This window comes from Pelobates fuscus, chromosome 5 (assembly GCF_036172605.1).
Source record: "Pelobates fuscus isolate aPelFus1 chromosome 5, aPelFus1.pri, whole genome shotgun sequence".
In the NCBI taxonomy this organism is placed as follows: domain Eukaryota; kingdom Metazoa; phylum Chordata; class Amphibia; order Anura; family Pelobatidae; genus Pelobates; species Pelobates fuscus.
The window spans coordinates 94,937,368-94,955,455 of NC_086321.1; the positions used below are offsets into that span (position 1 = coordinate 94,937,368).

Here is an 18,088-nt window from a genome sequence, read left to right on the forward strand (position 1 = left end):
TTACTCATTTACTGATTGCTTTCTTTGTTTTTGCTTACTATTTCTCCTTGTTTAGTTTGTGGATTCCCTTTTCCAAAACCCATGGCTTATTCTTCTGATTTTGCTTCTGTGCCACCTGCTATGACCTTCTGGACTGCCTGTCCATTCTTTTACATTGATTTATCACTCCAGTGTTGAGTTTCTCTCTCCTGTTGCTACTATATGATGGCATGGCCGTGATGGCCTGCTGGACCATCCATTGTTGACCTCACTGTTTGCGTGCTTAATAAAGATCTCCCTCTCTTGCCCACTGGCACTTGCCCACTGGCACTTGCCCACTGGCACTACACCTCTTAATAGTTTAGAGGTTAATGCCAAGGAAATGTTATATAGTCATACTCACTTGAGCTCCTAGTAATGTCGGAAAGAAGGGTTTTTGGTCATAATGAATATTTCGGAGATATGACATTGTATCTTAATTTCAAAAAAGTCCCCCTTAACATCCATTTGTTAACCAAGTGATTCATGCAATCTTTTTTTTATTGTAACTTTTAGAGCTCTCTGGTACGAGCAGAGTTAAAAAACAAATTACCACTCGACATGTGTATAGTGATAAAAGTTAACACTAAGCTGCTTAATTGAGACCCTATCGACGTTTGCTGGTAGAGCTCACAATACCATTTCACTAGGGAAATACATCAACCCGCTTCCCAGAGCTTCACAAGAGGGTTACGCTCCACTAAGGTTCGAGAGAGGCTGCTTCCAATAAACTCATTCCAAATGTTTGTTAAACCACTTCATCCTTCACATATGCAAAAGGAGAAATACTGTTTAGCTAGATAGGTTTATCATGTTCACGGACTGTCAAACTCCTCAGCTGTGCAAATGGTAAACAGCCTACAGCTTCAGACAGAAGCACTCCAGCAGAGACCAATAAATCCCTAAATTAAGAGCAAAACTTTCTCTGAGCTTTAAGTCAATTCCTTCTTACTACAAAGCACATTTTATTTTTATACCCAAGGGATATGTGCTAATGCTCCAGGCATTACCCCCCACCCTTTCCATTTCCACCCCATAAGCCATCAGAGCAGGCATATACATTTTCTGACCTGTATCTTACAAGAACCCATGCTGTTATTTTATATGACATAGTTAATAACCGATCTTGATGTCAATCAAGACCTTTGAAAATGGTGCTAAACAAATATGAACAATAAATATTAATTCAATAAAAAAAGTTTTTAAAAATGCAATCTAGTTTACAAAAGAACAATATACGCAAAGAGTGGATGTAAATTAATTATTAAAGACCATACTACACAATCTCTGACATTATAATTCTTTGAGTTTATATATATTTTTTTTTAAATGCCCAAATCTGTTACTGTGACCCTGCCCAGCTACAAAAAATACTGTTACGCATTAACTGCTGAATGGTCCCTAAATATAGCAATAAAAACAGCATCACTTTCACTTTTTGAATATATGGACCTTAGACAGAAACATGGTCAAATGTTGCCCCATTACAGTTTTTGGGGAGGTTGAATTAATCTGTTTTACTGAAAGTAAAAACTATGGCATATATCAAACACTAAAGGAAAAGCTTGAACTGTGAATGGGGCCATACATCCACAAAGATACACAACTCTAAATGACAAAATAATCCATTATACCGAATTATAAAGCATAAAGTATATATTATGTCATATGACCTGACCAATGATTTGACAGTTCCTTTGGTTGGGCCTTTATTAGTACTATACATACAATATGACAGTAGTAACAACAAACTAAACACAAACAAAAAGTTAATAATAGGTCAAAGAAATCTTACGTCAGATTGTGTGCACACAGTAATGAAGAATGTAGTGTCAGTCCATTGACGGTCAAGCTAAGCATCTTAATAACTTAATATTATTGCAAAGATTATTGAGCAGAGACTAACCTGCACACAGTCTCCATGATGAGAGTGAATGAAAACTCCAGAGAATTGAATAATTTACTCTCTCCTATGACGTCCATGACTTATGCATGCAGAGTGAGCAGGCAGCATTAGAACAGGAATAGAACCAAATGTTTTTCAAACGGAAGAGTCAGTGATACATGGATACACAATGTGAATAGGCTGATCACTGCCAAACGGCTATTTAACACATTAAAATTAATATTGTGTATCTTTAAGGACTTAACAATTGTACTTTTTTTTCTTAATAATTGGGGGTGCTGGTTTAGTTTTTAATTTATCTTTTTTACAGGTTCTAGTACATAGTCATGAGACTCAAGGTGGTAGCTACAAAAGGTTTAACATTTGACATCATGAAAAAAGTGGAAGAAAGAGCTAAAACTCTTGTATGTTTTATCATTACTGTGTTACTTTCGGGAGTTGGAAAATATTGAAAAAAAAAATTGATTTGCTTAAAGAAATACTCCAAACCCCTAAAGCACTGCAGCCTGCTGAAGCGTCGAAAATAAATGTATCACAATCCACTGTTTTGTAAATGTAACCCAATACTCTGAATCAAATGATAGTGATACTTACTCTGCAGGGCAAAGTTCTGTGTTACAAGCCCTCTGGTTTTCGGGTGGCTTGCTATCCAGATCACAGTAGTTATTTTGCACAACTGAGTTGTCATCAAGTCTTTTACAAACTACTTCTTGCTTCTGTATACCTATAAAAAAAAGAAAAAGAAAAACAGAGCTATAACAGAGACATACTATAACTGTAATGGGTAAATCTGGCAGAACTGATGTTTGAGAACTATGGCAACCATGAATGGTTCTCAGACAGCCTACAAGTATCATGGGAAATATACTTCACATGCATCTGGGGTGCATAGATTAGCCGATTTGTACCTGCACAAACTCACAACAACAAAAGATGGAAAGCTGATTTGGAGCTGTGGTCAAAGGTTGGATATTTTAGCCGAAATGTTGCGATTCTGTTTTCAGATGACCGCAAGTCGTTGTATAGGGTGTGAACCCCCAATAACTTTGCCATAGGAAGACTTTCATTGTAACTAACATATAGCATAACGCTCAGTCAAGGAAGAAAGCTCTGCTCCTTCACTCCTTACTTTTCCTTTTAAATAGGTATGTTAACACCCGCATACTGTGTCCCTGTAATTAATTAAGAGCATAATTATTTTCATTTCAAAGAAAGTATCATCATTACTGTGGGAAAGCGTCACCTCAGGCAGGGACACAAAATATTCTCTTTAAGCTTAAGGAATCACAGGCTTTAAAGGACTGTCAGTTTTAATTTCACACCTTCAGGTCAGAGCTATGTTACTGAACGGATTTGAAATGCCACCCTTAGTCGTGTTTTACAGAGACAACGCCAATAAAGCTGATCCTCTACCCCAAATGGATAGGATTTGACTGTCTGCTGATTGGTCAAATGCATCGGATGAGTCTAGAAACCATGGTGGTCGCAAATTCCTCATGGTTTGTAATCTTAAATCTTTCTGATTTTTCATTACCATCACTCAGAGTTAGGCTTTTAATGTTAATTCAAACTAAAAAAAAAAAAAAAAAAATTCAAACTTTCTGAACATCTATAATTACTAGTGAATGCTTACAATTCGGATTTGCTTCTACTAGGTTTAAAGATAATACAATCCAAGATTTTTTTAATTTATTTTTTTAATAACCCAGTAACACAAAAAAATTCTTGTAATGAAAAGTGATTAAAATGCAATAAATGAAACAACAATGGAACCCAGTGGATTGCTCTATAAACGTTTGGCCTTCAAACTTCTCGAGTAGTACATTAGTGACTTAAATTAGTTACTAAATTTAATTTCCCTTGACTAGAATTCCCCACGAGATTTTCATGGAGATGTCAGAAGTAAAATGTCAGTGGAGAATTTTTTTATTTTTTTTGCAGCACAGTTTTTTTAAATTTTAATTTAGAAACATAGTGCAAGAAAAGGTGAGGCGATTGCCTCCCTACCACTGGTTACTATTGAGAGAAAGGTATTAAGTAGGCCCAGCACTCTAGATAATGTAAGCTAACTCTTGAGGTTTCCCTCAAGTAACTTGTAGTCAATGCAAATAATGGAGTCACAACATAAACAACTATGTGAAAAAGATTTATTCCACCAAGGTGCAATAGGCAACATTTAACCCAAACAACGACTGGACAAAGATCCCCAACATGGTGGAATTAATCTCCTTGACTTTTTTGTATTTGCAGGTTTCTACTGAGGTCTGAAAGACTAAACTGTCGTATTTACAACTACAATTAATCACTTCTACCATGTTTCTCTTCGTATGGTGCAAACTCTCCACTTACAAGAGGGGAAAACCATACACTGAATTTGTGTGTTACACAGAGCAGTCCACGAATCAAGCTAGAAAACAGGGGAGGTTTTTGTTTTTTTCAAGACTTCTGAGTGTAACTTATTTTATGAGATAAGCTGTTTTTCTGGAAAATAGTAAATCAAACAATATGATTTCCATTGTGACTGGTTAGTATATTCCTTTATGTGTTTACCAGCTACTCTAGTTTCAGAATGTCCTGACATTCTAGTAGAAGAATGTTTGACTCTTTAAGTGCAAGAGGCCTGAAAAATCAGGGTTCTCTAATCTCACAAAGAAAACAAAGGCTTACTCCCAGCAGCAATACTATTACAAGGAGAGAGAACATAACTTACGAGGAAAATGTGGAAGCTTTATGGGTAGATATCTACGTGGGGAAATCAATTATTGGTTGGGATATGTTATAAACCACCTAATGTAAATATTAATGAGGGAATTGGGAAAGCTGCAAATCTGGGTAACACGTTAATTATTGGAGATTTTAATTACCCAGACATAAATAGGGATAGAGGGACTAGTACATCAGCAAGGGGAATAAAGTTTTTGAATGTGTTAAAAGACACCTTCATGTCACAACTGGTACAAACACCAACTAGAAAGGACGCTTGTCTGTATCTCATTATAACAAACAATGTTGATCTTTTGACCAACATTCAAGTAGGGCAGCATTTGCCAAATAGTGATTACAATATAGTAATTTTTTAAATAAACTTTAAAAAGCAAAATCACATTGTATACTAAAACATACAATTTAAAAAGCCAATTTCAATAAGATTAGGGCAGCTCTTCAACATATCGACTGGCATAAACTCCTTAGTAAAAAAAAACACAGAGGATAAATGGAAACTCTTCAAACAAATATTAGAAAGGTACATTTCTCAGTATTTACCATTGGGTAATAAATATCAAAGAAACAAATTGAAACCGATGTGGCTTAGAGAAGTGAAACAAATTGAAACCGATGTGGCTTAGAGAAGTAAAACAATAAATTAAAAATAAGAAAAGGGAATTTAAAGCATTTAAATCAGACAAATCAGAGGCATCCTATATAAGGTATAAAGAAGCCAATGATGCTTGCAAAAAGACAATTAAAGTGGCTAAACTAGAAAATGAGAAATTGATAGTCAACAAATCCAAAACCAACCCCCAAAATTTTAAAGTACATCAATAAAAAAAATTCAAAAAAGAATTCAAGTGTAGGTACACTGCAAACAGAGAAATGATTGCTGCAAAAAGCTTGCAGATAACATGTGATTGGATGGCTCGAGACAAGGTGCTACAGCAGTTAAAGAAAATGTAATGTAAATAAAGCTTCAGGGCCTGACGGTATTCACCCACAAGTACTTAAGGAGCTAAGTGGGGAAATAAGTGAGCCTCTGTATTTAATCTTTCAAGATTCTTTTGTTTCAGGTATTGTACTGGAGGATTGGAGGAAGACAGATGTCATTCCTATATTTAAAAAGGGTTCAAAATCCTTGCCTGGAAATTATAGACCTGTGAGCTTAACTTCATGTATAAATAGGGGCATAAATTCTCAGGATGAAAATATAATTTTGCCTCTTTATAAATCGCTGGTAAGACCACACCTTAAATATACTGTGCAATTTTGAGCACCTGTTCTAAAGAAGTTTATCATGGCACTAGAAAAAATGCAAAGACGAGCTGCAAAATTGACAAAAGGAATGGTGCATTTTAGTTAGGAAGAAAGGTTAAATAATTTAAATCTCTTTAGTTTAGAAAAACAGCGCCTCAGAGGGAATAACACTATACAAATATATTCGGGGACAGTACAAACCATTATCTGGAAATCTGTTCATGAACAGGGCTATACATAGGACACAAGGTATTGCATTTAGGCTGGAAGAAAGGAGATTTAATCTAAGGCAAAGGATACGTTTTTTTTACAGAAAGAACTATAAGTATATGGAATTCTCTGCCTGAAGAGGTGGTTTTATCAGAGTCCATACAGATGTTTAAACAGCAATTGGATAAATACTTCCAAAAACACAACATACAGGGATATAATTTCTAATTAGTTGGGGTAATAGCTGATCCAAGGAGGTATCTGACTGCCATTTTGGGGTCAAGAAGGAATTTTTTCCTAGTTTGTTGCAAAATTGGAAGCACTTCAGACTGGGTTTTTTGCCTTCTTTTGGATCAACAGCAAAAACCTATGTGAGGAAGGCTGAACTTGATGGACGCAAGTCTCTTTTCAGCTATGTAACTATATAACTATGTAACTATGTAACTTGAGTTGAGATAATGCGAAAAGCATTGCTAAATAAATTGATTTAAACACTGCAGGGAATAATGACAAACAGTTACACACACAAAAACCTAGGATTTTTAAATCCTTCAGATTTATGGGTTACACTAAAACATATTATGAGTTCTAACTGATCTCTAACATTCTGAAAACAAACTGCAAGTGGTTAAGAGACCATATCCCACATGGGTTTAAAGATGATGCTTTTCCATGACTTTTAGTTTCCTGAAAACGTAAAATATGGGACAACTAAAATTGCAAGCATGTTAGCGCTAGATTTACTTTAAAGGGCAACCACAAAAATAAATTTGGGGATAAGATTACAGTTCTTCAAAATAATAATGCCAAAACACAGTGAATTCTGCATCAATAAAGCCATAATAAGATGGTTAGCCGAGACATTCCATGACAACCTCATCAAATCATGGGATCTTCATTCTCACGCCAATATCTTTGTCTTCTTAGTGGGAAAAAAACATGTTTTTACTCAAGTATTCATTTTTTTTAAGTTACAAATTTACAAACACACTTTTCATTAAATGAATGTTTATGAGTAGCATGATATGTCTTCACATCTGAACACCATAATTCAGCTTCCTTTTTTTATTTATTTTTAATTATCCACAGTTATTTTCAAAGAAGAATACAAAAGTAAATTTTGCTCATTTAAAACTGTACAATTATATTTTATATTAATTGTGATAATTGTGAAACTCAGTTCTTGGTGTGCAAAGAGATACACTGCACAAGAAGATAAACAAAAAAGACCAATCTATTTAATGAGCTAGGATTACAAGATTTAGAGTTTGTAGCAAAACTTATAGATCGTGCAAATGCTTAGTATTTAGTGTCTGTTGGGTTTTCTTTATCACAGAATGAGTCAAAAGTGTGACTCCAACTTATTCCACGTATTTTCCAAATACCTTTTTTTGCATAAATAAAATGGATTGCTCACAAAAATGATGGTGCTCTCCTTGAACTCTTCCTGGAACATGTCACCAGTTCTACTATTTGTGATTGGAAGTCCTACCACTTTCTGAAACTCAATCTCTCTAATACTGAACTTCTTATTTTTATTACTAAAACTCCTCTTTCCCTCTCCCTGCAAGTTTATGGTACCTGCACCACCCATTCTTGCTGCCGGTGTTATTTTTCTATTCTGGCCTCACCTTTACGCCTTAGAACATTGCCTGTGTCCTACCCTTTCTTATGCAAGACGATGCTAAGGAGCTTGTTCATGATCTAGCAATTTCTCGCATTGATTACTAGAATTCTCTCCTAATTGGTCTCTCCAAAAGGCATACTGCCTCGCTATAGTCTGCAATGAATGCTGCCACCAGGCTGATTTGTCTCTCGTAGTGCTCCCTCACTCCTAGCCCTTCTGTTAATGCTTACCCTACAGGAGTCAATTCAAAATATTAAGTCTTACCTATAAAGTTCTAAACAACTCTAGCTTCTGCCACATTTCTTCACTAATTTGTAGGTACAACCCTCCTGCAGGTGACCTTATGTCTGCTGCTCGCACCCTCACTGCTAGCTCAATTCACATTTGCAGGACTTCTTGCTTGCAGCTCATTTCCTTTGCTGGAGCCTGCCTACCTCCATCAGAGTCTAACCAAGTCTTCAATCATTTAAGAAGTCCCTCACAATCCATCTCTTCAGAAAAGCTTATGGCCTCCCAAAGTAACTTCTGTTTCACAAATCTGTCTCTTGCTCTCTCTTAAAGAGCCAAACTCCATTATTACCTTCGAGTTCTGCTACTTTTCCACATTGTCACTTGGTTGCTTGATGCCCTTCCTATTGTGTTTTATACCCCACCTTCTCTGAACTGTAAGCTCTATGAGCAGGGTCCTCATCAACCTATTGTTTTTGTAACATTGTGTAATTGCCTCATTAATTGTTAAATTTTCCCTAATATAATATTGTAAAGCGCTACGGAATAAGTTGGCTCAATATAAACACTACTACTAATAATAAAGTCATCAGACACTCTACAGCTAGAGCAAGCAAGCACCCCCCTGAGTCTTCAGTATGCTCAGGGCATAAAAATACCAACAAGGAAAGGGCATAATCTTTCAAACATGTTAATAATATTTAACATGGTTTAAATGTTGTTATTGAAAACAGAATAAAGATCTGTTCTGGAAAGCAATGACTAAAACGGTTGACTGAATAATCTACATGGGATGTGGTTTTAACATTTCAGGTTTAATAGACCATCATCAGATTCAGCAGATGTGTGAAAAAATGAGAAATGTCACAAAATGTGTTGCGACACATGCAAAGATTACTTGAAAGACTAGATAAAGTACACAGACAAGGCATATCATTAAATGTTCCCAGTTCTCCGACAATTGAAAAGGTTCAATGTAACAACTCAACAAGACTGGAATCTAAATGTTTTTAATCTAGTATGTTGGGAGTAAAACTGGTACACCTGCAATGACATATGTGTTTCAACCAGTGACATAACGAAAAAACCTACCAGTTGAGGGGAACGTGGCCTACAGAGCTACAGAGCAGATGTCTATGGACTCCGCAAAGACCCAGCTAACAGAGCGAATTGTGCCACAAATAATAGATCCTTTTAAGCCAGAAACACTGACCCCGTCAAGGAGACACCTTGGGGCAAAAAAACAGACGGCAATATCGCCCAGAAGCCCAGCGACAGCCAGACATAAGGCTCTCTTTCGAGAGGCCAGAGCTGCAGCAACAGCCAAAGATGGCGCCTGAGGCCCACAGAGAGCCCGAGGCCTTGGATGACTCGCAGGAGGAAGGGGAACCTCTTGCCTCACCCCGGTCCACAGATGAAGACACAGCGCCATCAACAAAGGGAGATATTAGGAAGCTCTTCATAGACCTACAGAAAGTCTGGAAGGAAGACCTCCAAGTTGTCCAAACTGAAATCGGAGTGGTTCACCAAAAGGTCAGAGAGCTGGAAACAAGAGAAACCTCCAGAGACAAACAACTGCAAAATACCAGTAGCCAAACTGAAAGCATTACCTAAAAAAATTGAGCCAGGCGGTGACCACGATCGAAATTTACACCACAGAGGAATTTCTGAGTCAGTTGAAAGCTTTAAGCTCCTACAATACATACATAGCCTCCTAACCCCAATAGGCATTACTAATGGTTCTGACATCCCACAAATCATGACAGTATTCCGAGTACGCAAATCGGCAGCAACGCCAAGGGGGGCACCCAGGGACACCATCGTTATAACACGAGAAATTGTGGTAAGACACTCGATTATGAGCTGTGACGGACCGCCTGGCACGTGTACTTGAACACCATAACCACCGCAAACCCCACATATTGCTGCAGCTTGGTTGGGTTCTCACTGTCCCCCACCCACCCTGGACCAAAGACCAGGATCCAGCTTCCAGTGGGTAGACCTCTCCTAGTCCAGAGAGCGTAGCAGGAACAGCTCTTATAAGAGCTAGTGCTTATACTCAGGGGAGTATTGTGATATAGCAATCCCCAGAGTGAATGTAGGTCTCCAATCCCCCAAACTTGAGCCAAGACGTCATGAAGGGGTAAACAGATCTCAGTTTAATGGGAGCCACACTTGGCCTAATATGACAATCCCCATGCAAGGGGTACGCCCACATGGACCTGATGGTAGACTGATTTAAAACATCCCAGACCAATAACAATAAGGTTACAAGGCACAACACTCCCACAAATAGCACACAATCCCTCCCCTCTGCCTGAGAGATAATTGAGTCAGATACTGTATTAACTCAATTATCTCCAAGCAGAAAAAACACACATTTCTATAAAACCCCAAAAGTACCCCAAAAATACATAATATCCCCACAATTATTACATCCCTATGATAGCCCTGATCTGACTATCAGTCCAGCAATGTTCGGGAGTTTCTGTACCTGATTTTAGTTCCATGAGATTCATGCCCAAACATCGCAGTCTGCGTTCATGCGAACAAGATGGCCACCACCTCATGGTTGTCCATAGGAATTGCGGCCACCTTGAAGAACAATTAGAACACTGCGGTGAGAAACATTTCAAGTTTTTAATAGGTGTTAACCAGCTCTAGGGTGGTCTCTGGTTCGTGCGGTTGTTCGGTAGTTCGAACTGCCGCTTTGAACCGCTTCAGGAGTTCGAAGTGTACTTGTTATAAGTCCAAAAGGCACAAACAGTGGTTTTAACAAGGATTTATCACAGGGGCCATAGTCACATTGTAGGACTCCTCCAAAAGCCAGTGGCGAGGTTGCTTTCGTCGCATGAACTGCTCCAGGTCTCGGGGGACAATCCGTTTGCCGTCCTGACCAATAGCCAGAAAACTACGGGACTGCTCCCTAAAATACCGTTGTGGAATGAAGGGATCCATGCTGGTGGATAAAAGAGGACAGAGCCTGTTGCTGACATCAGGAAATGCAGAGATATTTCTGAAGACCCTAGGTCTGTCAGCCCAACCCCAAAGGATGCCCCAACCCCATCACAGAATATAGGGGGACATAAGGAGCACAGAAAACAGAAGCCTCATAAAATACCGTGGAGAGCTGCCAAATGGAGCAATCCCTGATCACAGTTCCATACCTCTGTCCCCACACCTTACAAGTGGTCTACCCTTGGGAAGCTGAGTACAGCCTTTGCTACTATACTGTTAATTGATGTTGTGCTATGTGTTATCTTGACAGATGGCCATGTCTGACGTTACCATGCTCATGTATACTAAAACATTTTACAATATAATGGAAAATGTTGTATAATGTACATACAAACATAATAAAATATAAATTAAAAAAAACAAACCTATTAGATGAAAGTATTAGATATCCCTGCATCAACATGTAATATAACTAATTCCACTCTAGGAATTGTGGTAGTGCTCCATTAATCTGAATATAAAGTCAAAACCTTCACTCTTTAACACGAGGTACAACATGAAAATTACTTCTTAATCTAGTGATTTTGGTCCACAGATTGGTCAAACAATGTCAATCGTTGTTTCTAAAAGAAGGCAATGTTTACATTTGTCTGAAACCACATGTGACAAACGCACTACTTCTCACTATCTATGAACAGTTCCCCCTAGTTCATTTTCCCAGTTTCCCCAAACCCAAGTACTTTTCTCCATTTGGTATTTTGCAACCTCCCGAACCCCGACCACCCCCCTGGCACGTTAACTACAAAGTAACCACAAACTTAAATGTTCTTGCTGTGTGGCCGCCGTTCGTATAACAGAACAACATGTGCTCTGGAAAATGGCGGCCATCTTGTCTCCCGAACGAAGGCAGCAACACTTCAAGTTCAAGTCGGATACTTAAACGAGCAAACATCGGTGACTGTGTCGATGCCTGCAATCGTTCCCGACAAGGCAGGACAGCGCTGTTTAGTATGAATGTTTGCACGAATTAGGAGAACATCCGCTACCTCCAAGCCAGGGGAAACGTTCATTTGTTTTCGAATGGGAACTCCTGAAAGATGACCGTCCAAAGCACCAAACGCCTTGGAACTATTTTGGGCATAGGACCACGTGCACGGCCGGTCAAGACTTTACCCCGGTGGTTATTCAGAACCATGGATCTGTTCACTATTTTGACAACTTGGGCGCTCAGATCCCAGCTATCCAGGGATATAATACTTGCGGAGGTTCCTATAAATATTCTGTATATTTTGAGATGTTTATTGTAAAACTCTGTAACTCTAGTGTCTGGGAGATAATTAGGGGGGGTCTGTGTATATAAACCAGCCACTGGGCCATAATAAAACATTCTTCTTGTACCCTTCATCAAGTCTTGGCTGATGTTTGGATAGATCAGAGATATAATCACTATTTCACTTCGGAAATATTTACAATCGGAGTATAGGGGATCCATTACACCACATCTCTCCACACCTTCAGCAAAGATGTTGTGGACTACATCTCCCCTGGTGCTTTGCAAGCATTAGGCTGTAAGAGCATTATGGGAGAAGTAGTCCACAAAAACTGGAGTGCCGAAGGTTGCTTACCACTGAACTAGAGGCTCTCCCTCACAGAAGACCTTCAAAAATCAAAGGACTTAACACTGGGCTTTATGATACACAGCACAAGAATGCTTCCCATAGAGAATGTTTTTCTTTGAAGAACATTTGATGGATTGAGCACAGTGACTGCCCTATGCCCCCCATCAAAAGCATTGCATTCAACATAACTGAACAGATTTGGTGGAAAATATAGAGGCCTCCATAAAATATGCTAAATCACCACATTCAGAATTATCTTAAAAAGTACTCTGTGTGTTTTATGTATAATACACTGTAATTTAAATTTTGCATGGGTGCATCTTTGACATAAATCATATCAAGAAACCCATCACAGACCTTGAACTTGAGAGCGAAATCCATCCATTGCCTCTTTGTTAATGATACCAGAGACTGTAACGAGACTGGAATATTATGGGTCACAAAATCAGATAACAGTAGTGACTACATTTCTACAGAACTGGAATGGAAGCTATTTGTTTGAAGATTGATGTATTCCTTTCTAGTGTCACCATATTTCAAGACAAATGAAATGGACTAAATATGGTACAGCAGTAGGCATCTGGCAATATCCCACTTCAACAAACATCCATGGGAAAACAAACTTGGCAGACACAGGAGGAGGAAATCTTAAAGCATCTACAATCTCCTGTCGCGTCTAGTCATAATATCATCATTGGCAGAGGAAGTCCTGGAATGTAACATGGAATTTACTTGCATAATGATGAGTTGTGCAGTTAAAATATGACTGTCCTGAAGAACATTGAGCTAACATAAAACCCAATTTCTCCAAGCACACCAAAACTAAACTTAACATAGTATATTATATTCAGTTACATTAATCTGAATATCAAAACATACTAGACATTGAGCATTATTCAGCATTTCATGAGAGGTATTCACAAACTTGTGAATCACCGTGAACTGAAAACTAAATTGAATTAAGTGCAAAATAAATAGTTGAACCATTTATATAATTTAGTAGACATCATTCATCAATGTCATGATGCTTTTTGGCAATATTTAATATTGTGCATTATTAACGGCTTGTTACAAGAACTCTGTTGATATAATAACTCCGATTGCCGCTTTGGAGTTTAGGCAATTTTTTGCTTTTTGTGACACAAAAACAGCAGATACTGGTATTTCTGTAAAACCGTGCTTGGTGAGCTTTAGTCTTTTTTAACCAATATCATTATGTAACTATGTTTCATGGTCAATAGAATGCAATTCAAAGTTTGATAATTTAATCACTGGGAGAGTTATTCACTAAGATGCATTAAACTGAATTTCAAAATTTAGAGCTACTTAGTATAGTTTTTTAGGCCTAAGATTCTAAAATTACTTTAAAATTGAAATCTCTCTGATCTTCCCTGCTTCTGTGCAGAGAGTGAAGCAGGGAAGACCAGAGAATCTGTCGGTTTTCAAATACTCTCCGTCCCAAGGTTTTTTTTCTCTTTTTTTTTTGCATATACCTCACTTAAAAAAAATCTATTTTCTTACAAAACTTTATAAAATTATTAATATATTAAAAACAAATTGAGGTGAGCCTTTCAATTGATCATTTTGTATATCGCATAGGTTAGCGCCTCTTTAAAAACTCTTGAGGGGCTATTCATGGAAAAATTGGTGGTAGGCTCCATTTCCTTCCAGGGGAGTGAGTAAATGTAGGTCTGTACACATGTCATGCCTGTCTACAAAGGTGAGGATGGTCTAGCTCTTGCTTTAGCAAGTGCATTGTCCAAACTGTGAGGCTTGTACCCTCTCTAAAGGAATATGTCAGTCACAGAGTTGTTATGAATAAACTATCTGTGTGTGTAGCAGGGTGTTAGCATACTCAATATGATCATCCTTAGAGAAGATATTCCATTTAAGAAATTCAATATGATTGACATGTTATTTCTAAGAAAATCTAGTAGTTGGAAGGAAGTTGAGATGATGTTCCACTGCTAACAATTCTCACAGTACATCATCAATATAGCGAATATATTTGATCATCTTGTGTCCATATTGTTGAAAATGTAGTATCATACATATACATAAATGCATTGGCAAACACAGGGGCCTTTTCAGACACTATTTTCTAGACTTAAAACTTGTTAACAGCTACATTGGGGAGAATAGCTGTCATTTCTCCCCATGGTTGCTGAATGCACCCAAAGCGCAATTGCTCAGGCTCCTTATCCTTGCATGGAGAAATGCAAGTTCCAGGACCAATCCTACAAAATTATGAAAGATTTTAGAGAGAAGGGATATAACGAGACATTGTTGGGGAAAGCCCTTGAAGAAGTCAAAATAAAGGACAGAAAAGATCTAATTAAATACAACACTAAAAAATAAAGGAGAACAACAAACAATAGGACTTTTATGTGACTTTAACTGTAAAAGTAAAGAATTTAGAAAAATAGTCTCTAAATATTGGCCAATTTTAAGAAATGACCCCCTCCTTAATAGTATTCTTCCGGAGAAGCCTAAGACTGGATATAGAGGAGTAAAGAATTTAAGAAACACCTTAACATCTATATGTTATATGGAGATTTTATTGAAAAAATTAGGCCAAAGGGAGATGCAATGGATTTTTAACCTGAATACCATGCAGCCTACTGGTCTCAATGATGATTTTGAGCTATGTCATTTTTTAACTTAAATTATTTTTTATTAGTATGTTTCATACATTTTGAATATATTTATTCTATGGCCATACCAGTCTGAAAATGCCTGATCTTGTCAGATCTCAGAAGCCATCCAGGCTCAGGCCTGGTTAGTACTTGTATGGGAGACCAACTAGGAACCTACTATATATTTATATATTTTTTTTACTTATATATTTTAATATTGACATCATCATTGAACATAAGCTGCTGATACAATAGAGATCTATTCAATAATAATCAGCATTTGTCCGAAAAGAGCACACTCCTATTCACCACCTGTCTTTATGCATGTACTGTCACTTTAAATGAAAAACAGTAGATGGTTTTTATTTTTTGATATGTAAATTTTATGAATTAACTTGTAAGCAATATACAATAATACTATCCCCCTTTCTCCCTTCATTTTTTCATTTTTTCGTTTATATATCGCTCAAATTGAGCATCTGGTTTGTAAATAGGAACAGACTTGGTTGAAGTAAGGGCATTTTGCCCAACTTCAAAATGGACGATAAGGAACTGTGAGCCCTACATTGAAAACACGCCCAATTTGTGATGCGGCACGTGACGCTTTGGGTCACGTGACTTGCCCGAGACTGGAGTATTCTCATTACTAACACAGTACAGCTGTTCATAAAAAAGGACGCCAGCGGATTGGAGGGAGGGAAGTTTGAAGGACCACACAGGAGGAAGTACAAAGTATTTGAACAAGCAACAGCAGCAACTCTATTACCGATTGAAAAAGCTGTCTGGGTACAGTGAAACATGTTTCGGCTGGAGGATTGAAGATTCCACATTTTATAATTTCTCACAATTTTGTTCATACTTTATTTGTAAGTTTGTACTACTTTATTTAATAAATTTTGTTTTATATTTGGAATCCATCTCCCATTGTTGCTGCTTAAAGAAGGGTAGTTGCCCCCTTAAAGGCACAGACACCTACACACCAGGAGCCAGGTATAGGGCTCCACATCAGGTGAGAAGCCACTTTTTCTGCACGATTTGACATTGTACATTGGGATTGACCGCACTAGGGGTTCTCCTCTTCCCCTTGTTTTCCCTCTCTCTCTCATGTATGCATAAGGATCTCCAGACGCCTAGAGGACCGATTGGGTACTGTGTCACCATAAGCACACGCAGGCCATTGAGATCTGAGCCTATCCTATAGGGCTCTGCTACATGTGAGTGAGACCATATAGAATATTCCCTCACTGCACTTATTGAAAACGTTATCTGCACTATTTCTTGCATTTACATTTGTTTCAGATATATCGCTATGAGTCACGTTTTCCATACATATGTATGTTAACCCATATGGGTGAGTCAACAAATTTGTAAGCGCTCCACATTCACACCAGTGGTGGTTTTTATTATTAATTTCCAATACTGAGTGTGCACTTCATCTTTTTTCCTCCCTGTAATCTGTACAGTTTAAAATCACTATTCCTCTGCCATTCTCGACTGCTCGGATAGTGATTGACTCATCTGCCAAAGGTTTAAGAGCACACCGTTCACCTTTAGAAATGCTACGGTGACTGCAGTGGGTAATGTTGAGTAGAGGATTCCTCTATTATATTGGCATCTGAGTTGAAGCTCTTGATGGAACTGTAGGTGAAGTCTACAGTGGATTCCTGAAGCTTCCTAATTTTAGCTCTCCAGCAGTGTTTGCAGGGTGTACTGTGGCTTCCAGAAAGTAACCTGTATATCAAATATTCTTCATAGTTGCTGCTCACCCTTATCCAGTTTTTGTCTCTAGAACTGGATAAGGTCATTCCTATAATATGCCAAGACTGCAGAGAGTTTATTAATCAGCTCTTGGCATTTGGTATCAGTTGGATTTCTATCACGACATGCATGAGATCCAGCAAGCATTTATTGAGAACTCAACCCATTTGTGGCAAACCTCTGGGTTGTTTTGTCCTATTGTTGGTAATTTTTTTATATTTTGAAGCCTCTTGTGATGTGTTTCATCATCTGATAGATATACTGAATAGAGATCCAAGTAAATAGCTTTCTGTTTCAGTTTTTGTAATTTATTTAATACATCATTATTGAGTCATAGAAGGTGGATCCTGATCATTTTAGGGGGCCAGGGTAGCCTCAGACGGTTGCTCAGTGAATTGTAGAGTTTCTGCATTCTCTACACAAACCCTACTTTTAGTCAAGAATTCCTACATAACTATGTGTTTTGTGTTCACTCCACCGACATATATATCTTAAGTCTATTTTGTGCTTTTTTAAATTAATTAATTAACAATTAAGTATTAACTATTTAACTACCTATAGACCAGGGCAATTGGCCGCTCTTTTTCCTTTTAAGTATTCCTACATAGTAATAGTCTGGTTAGAAAGACAACGTTACTCTGAATAGTGATCTGGTGCACACGCGGGGAGAGGGCTACAGAACATTTTTTCTCGCTTTCCTGATTATCACTGCCAGATAGCTGCATATACTATGTATTTCATCAGATTAGGTTTAACTAGCTGATTAGCTACATTGTTCTATTTATGTTACTTTTCTTTGTTACACAGTGTACTGTAACATGTTGCCCCATCAGCCGGTGGGGGAGACCTAATGCGCGGCAATGGCCGTGCACGTGCATTAGACTTCCCCATAGGACAGCATTATTCAATGCTTTCCTATGGGGAGTTCGGTGACGCTGGAGGTCCTCACATAGAGTGAGGATGTCCAGCGTTGCTTAATACACTTTTCGTGTTCTAAGCATACAGAAGCCCCTCTAGTGACTGTCTGATAGACAGCCACTAGAGGAGGGCTTAATCCTGCAAGGTAATTATTGCAGTTTATAAAAACTGCTATAATTACACTTGCAGGATTAAGGGTGGGGGGAGTTGGCACCCAGACTACTCAAATGAGTAGAATTGG

At 38.0% G+C, this 18,088-nt stretch overlaps 1 protein-coding gene across 1 annotated transcript in view; it reads right to left on the minus strand.

The window, feature by feature from the left end:
* Positions 1 to 18,088, minus strand: part of ADAMTS6 (ADAM metallopeptidase with thrombospondin type 1 motif 6) — a 249,235-nt gene that overhangs the window by 20,766 nt on the left and 210,381 nt on the right. The window contains exon 20 of the mRNA XM_063454066.1: positions 2,519 to 2,648. Coding sequence (XP_063310136.1) covers positions 2,519 to 2,648 — 130 coding nt within the window. The remainder of the gene's footprint in view (positions 1 to 2,518; positions 2,649 to 18,088) is intronic.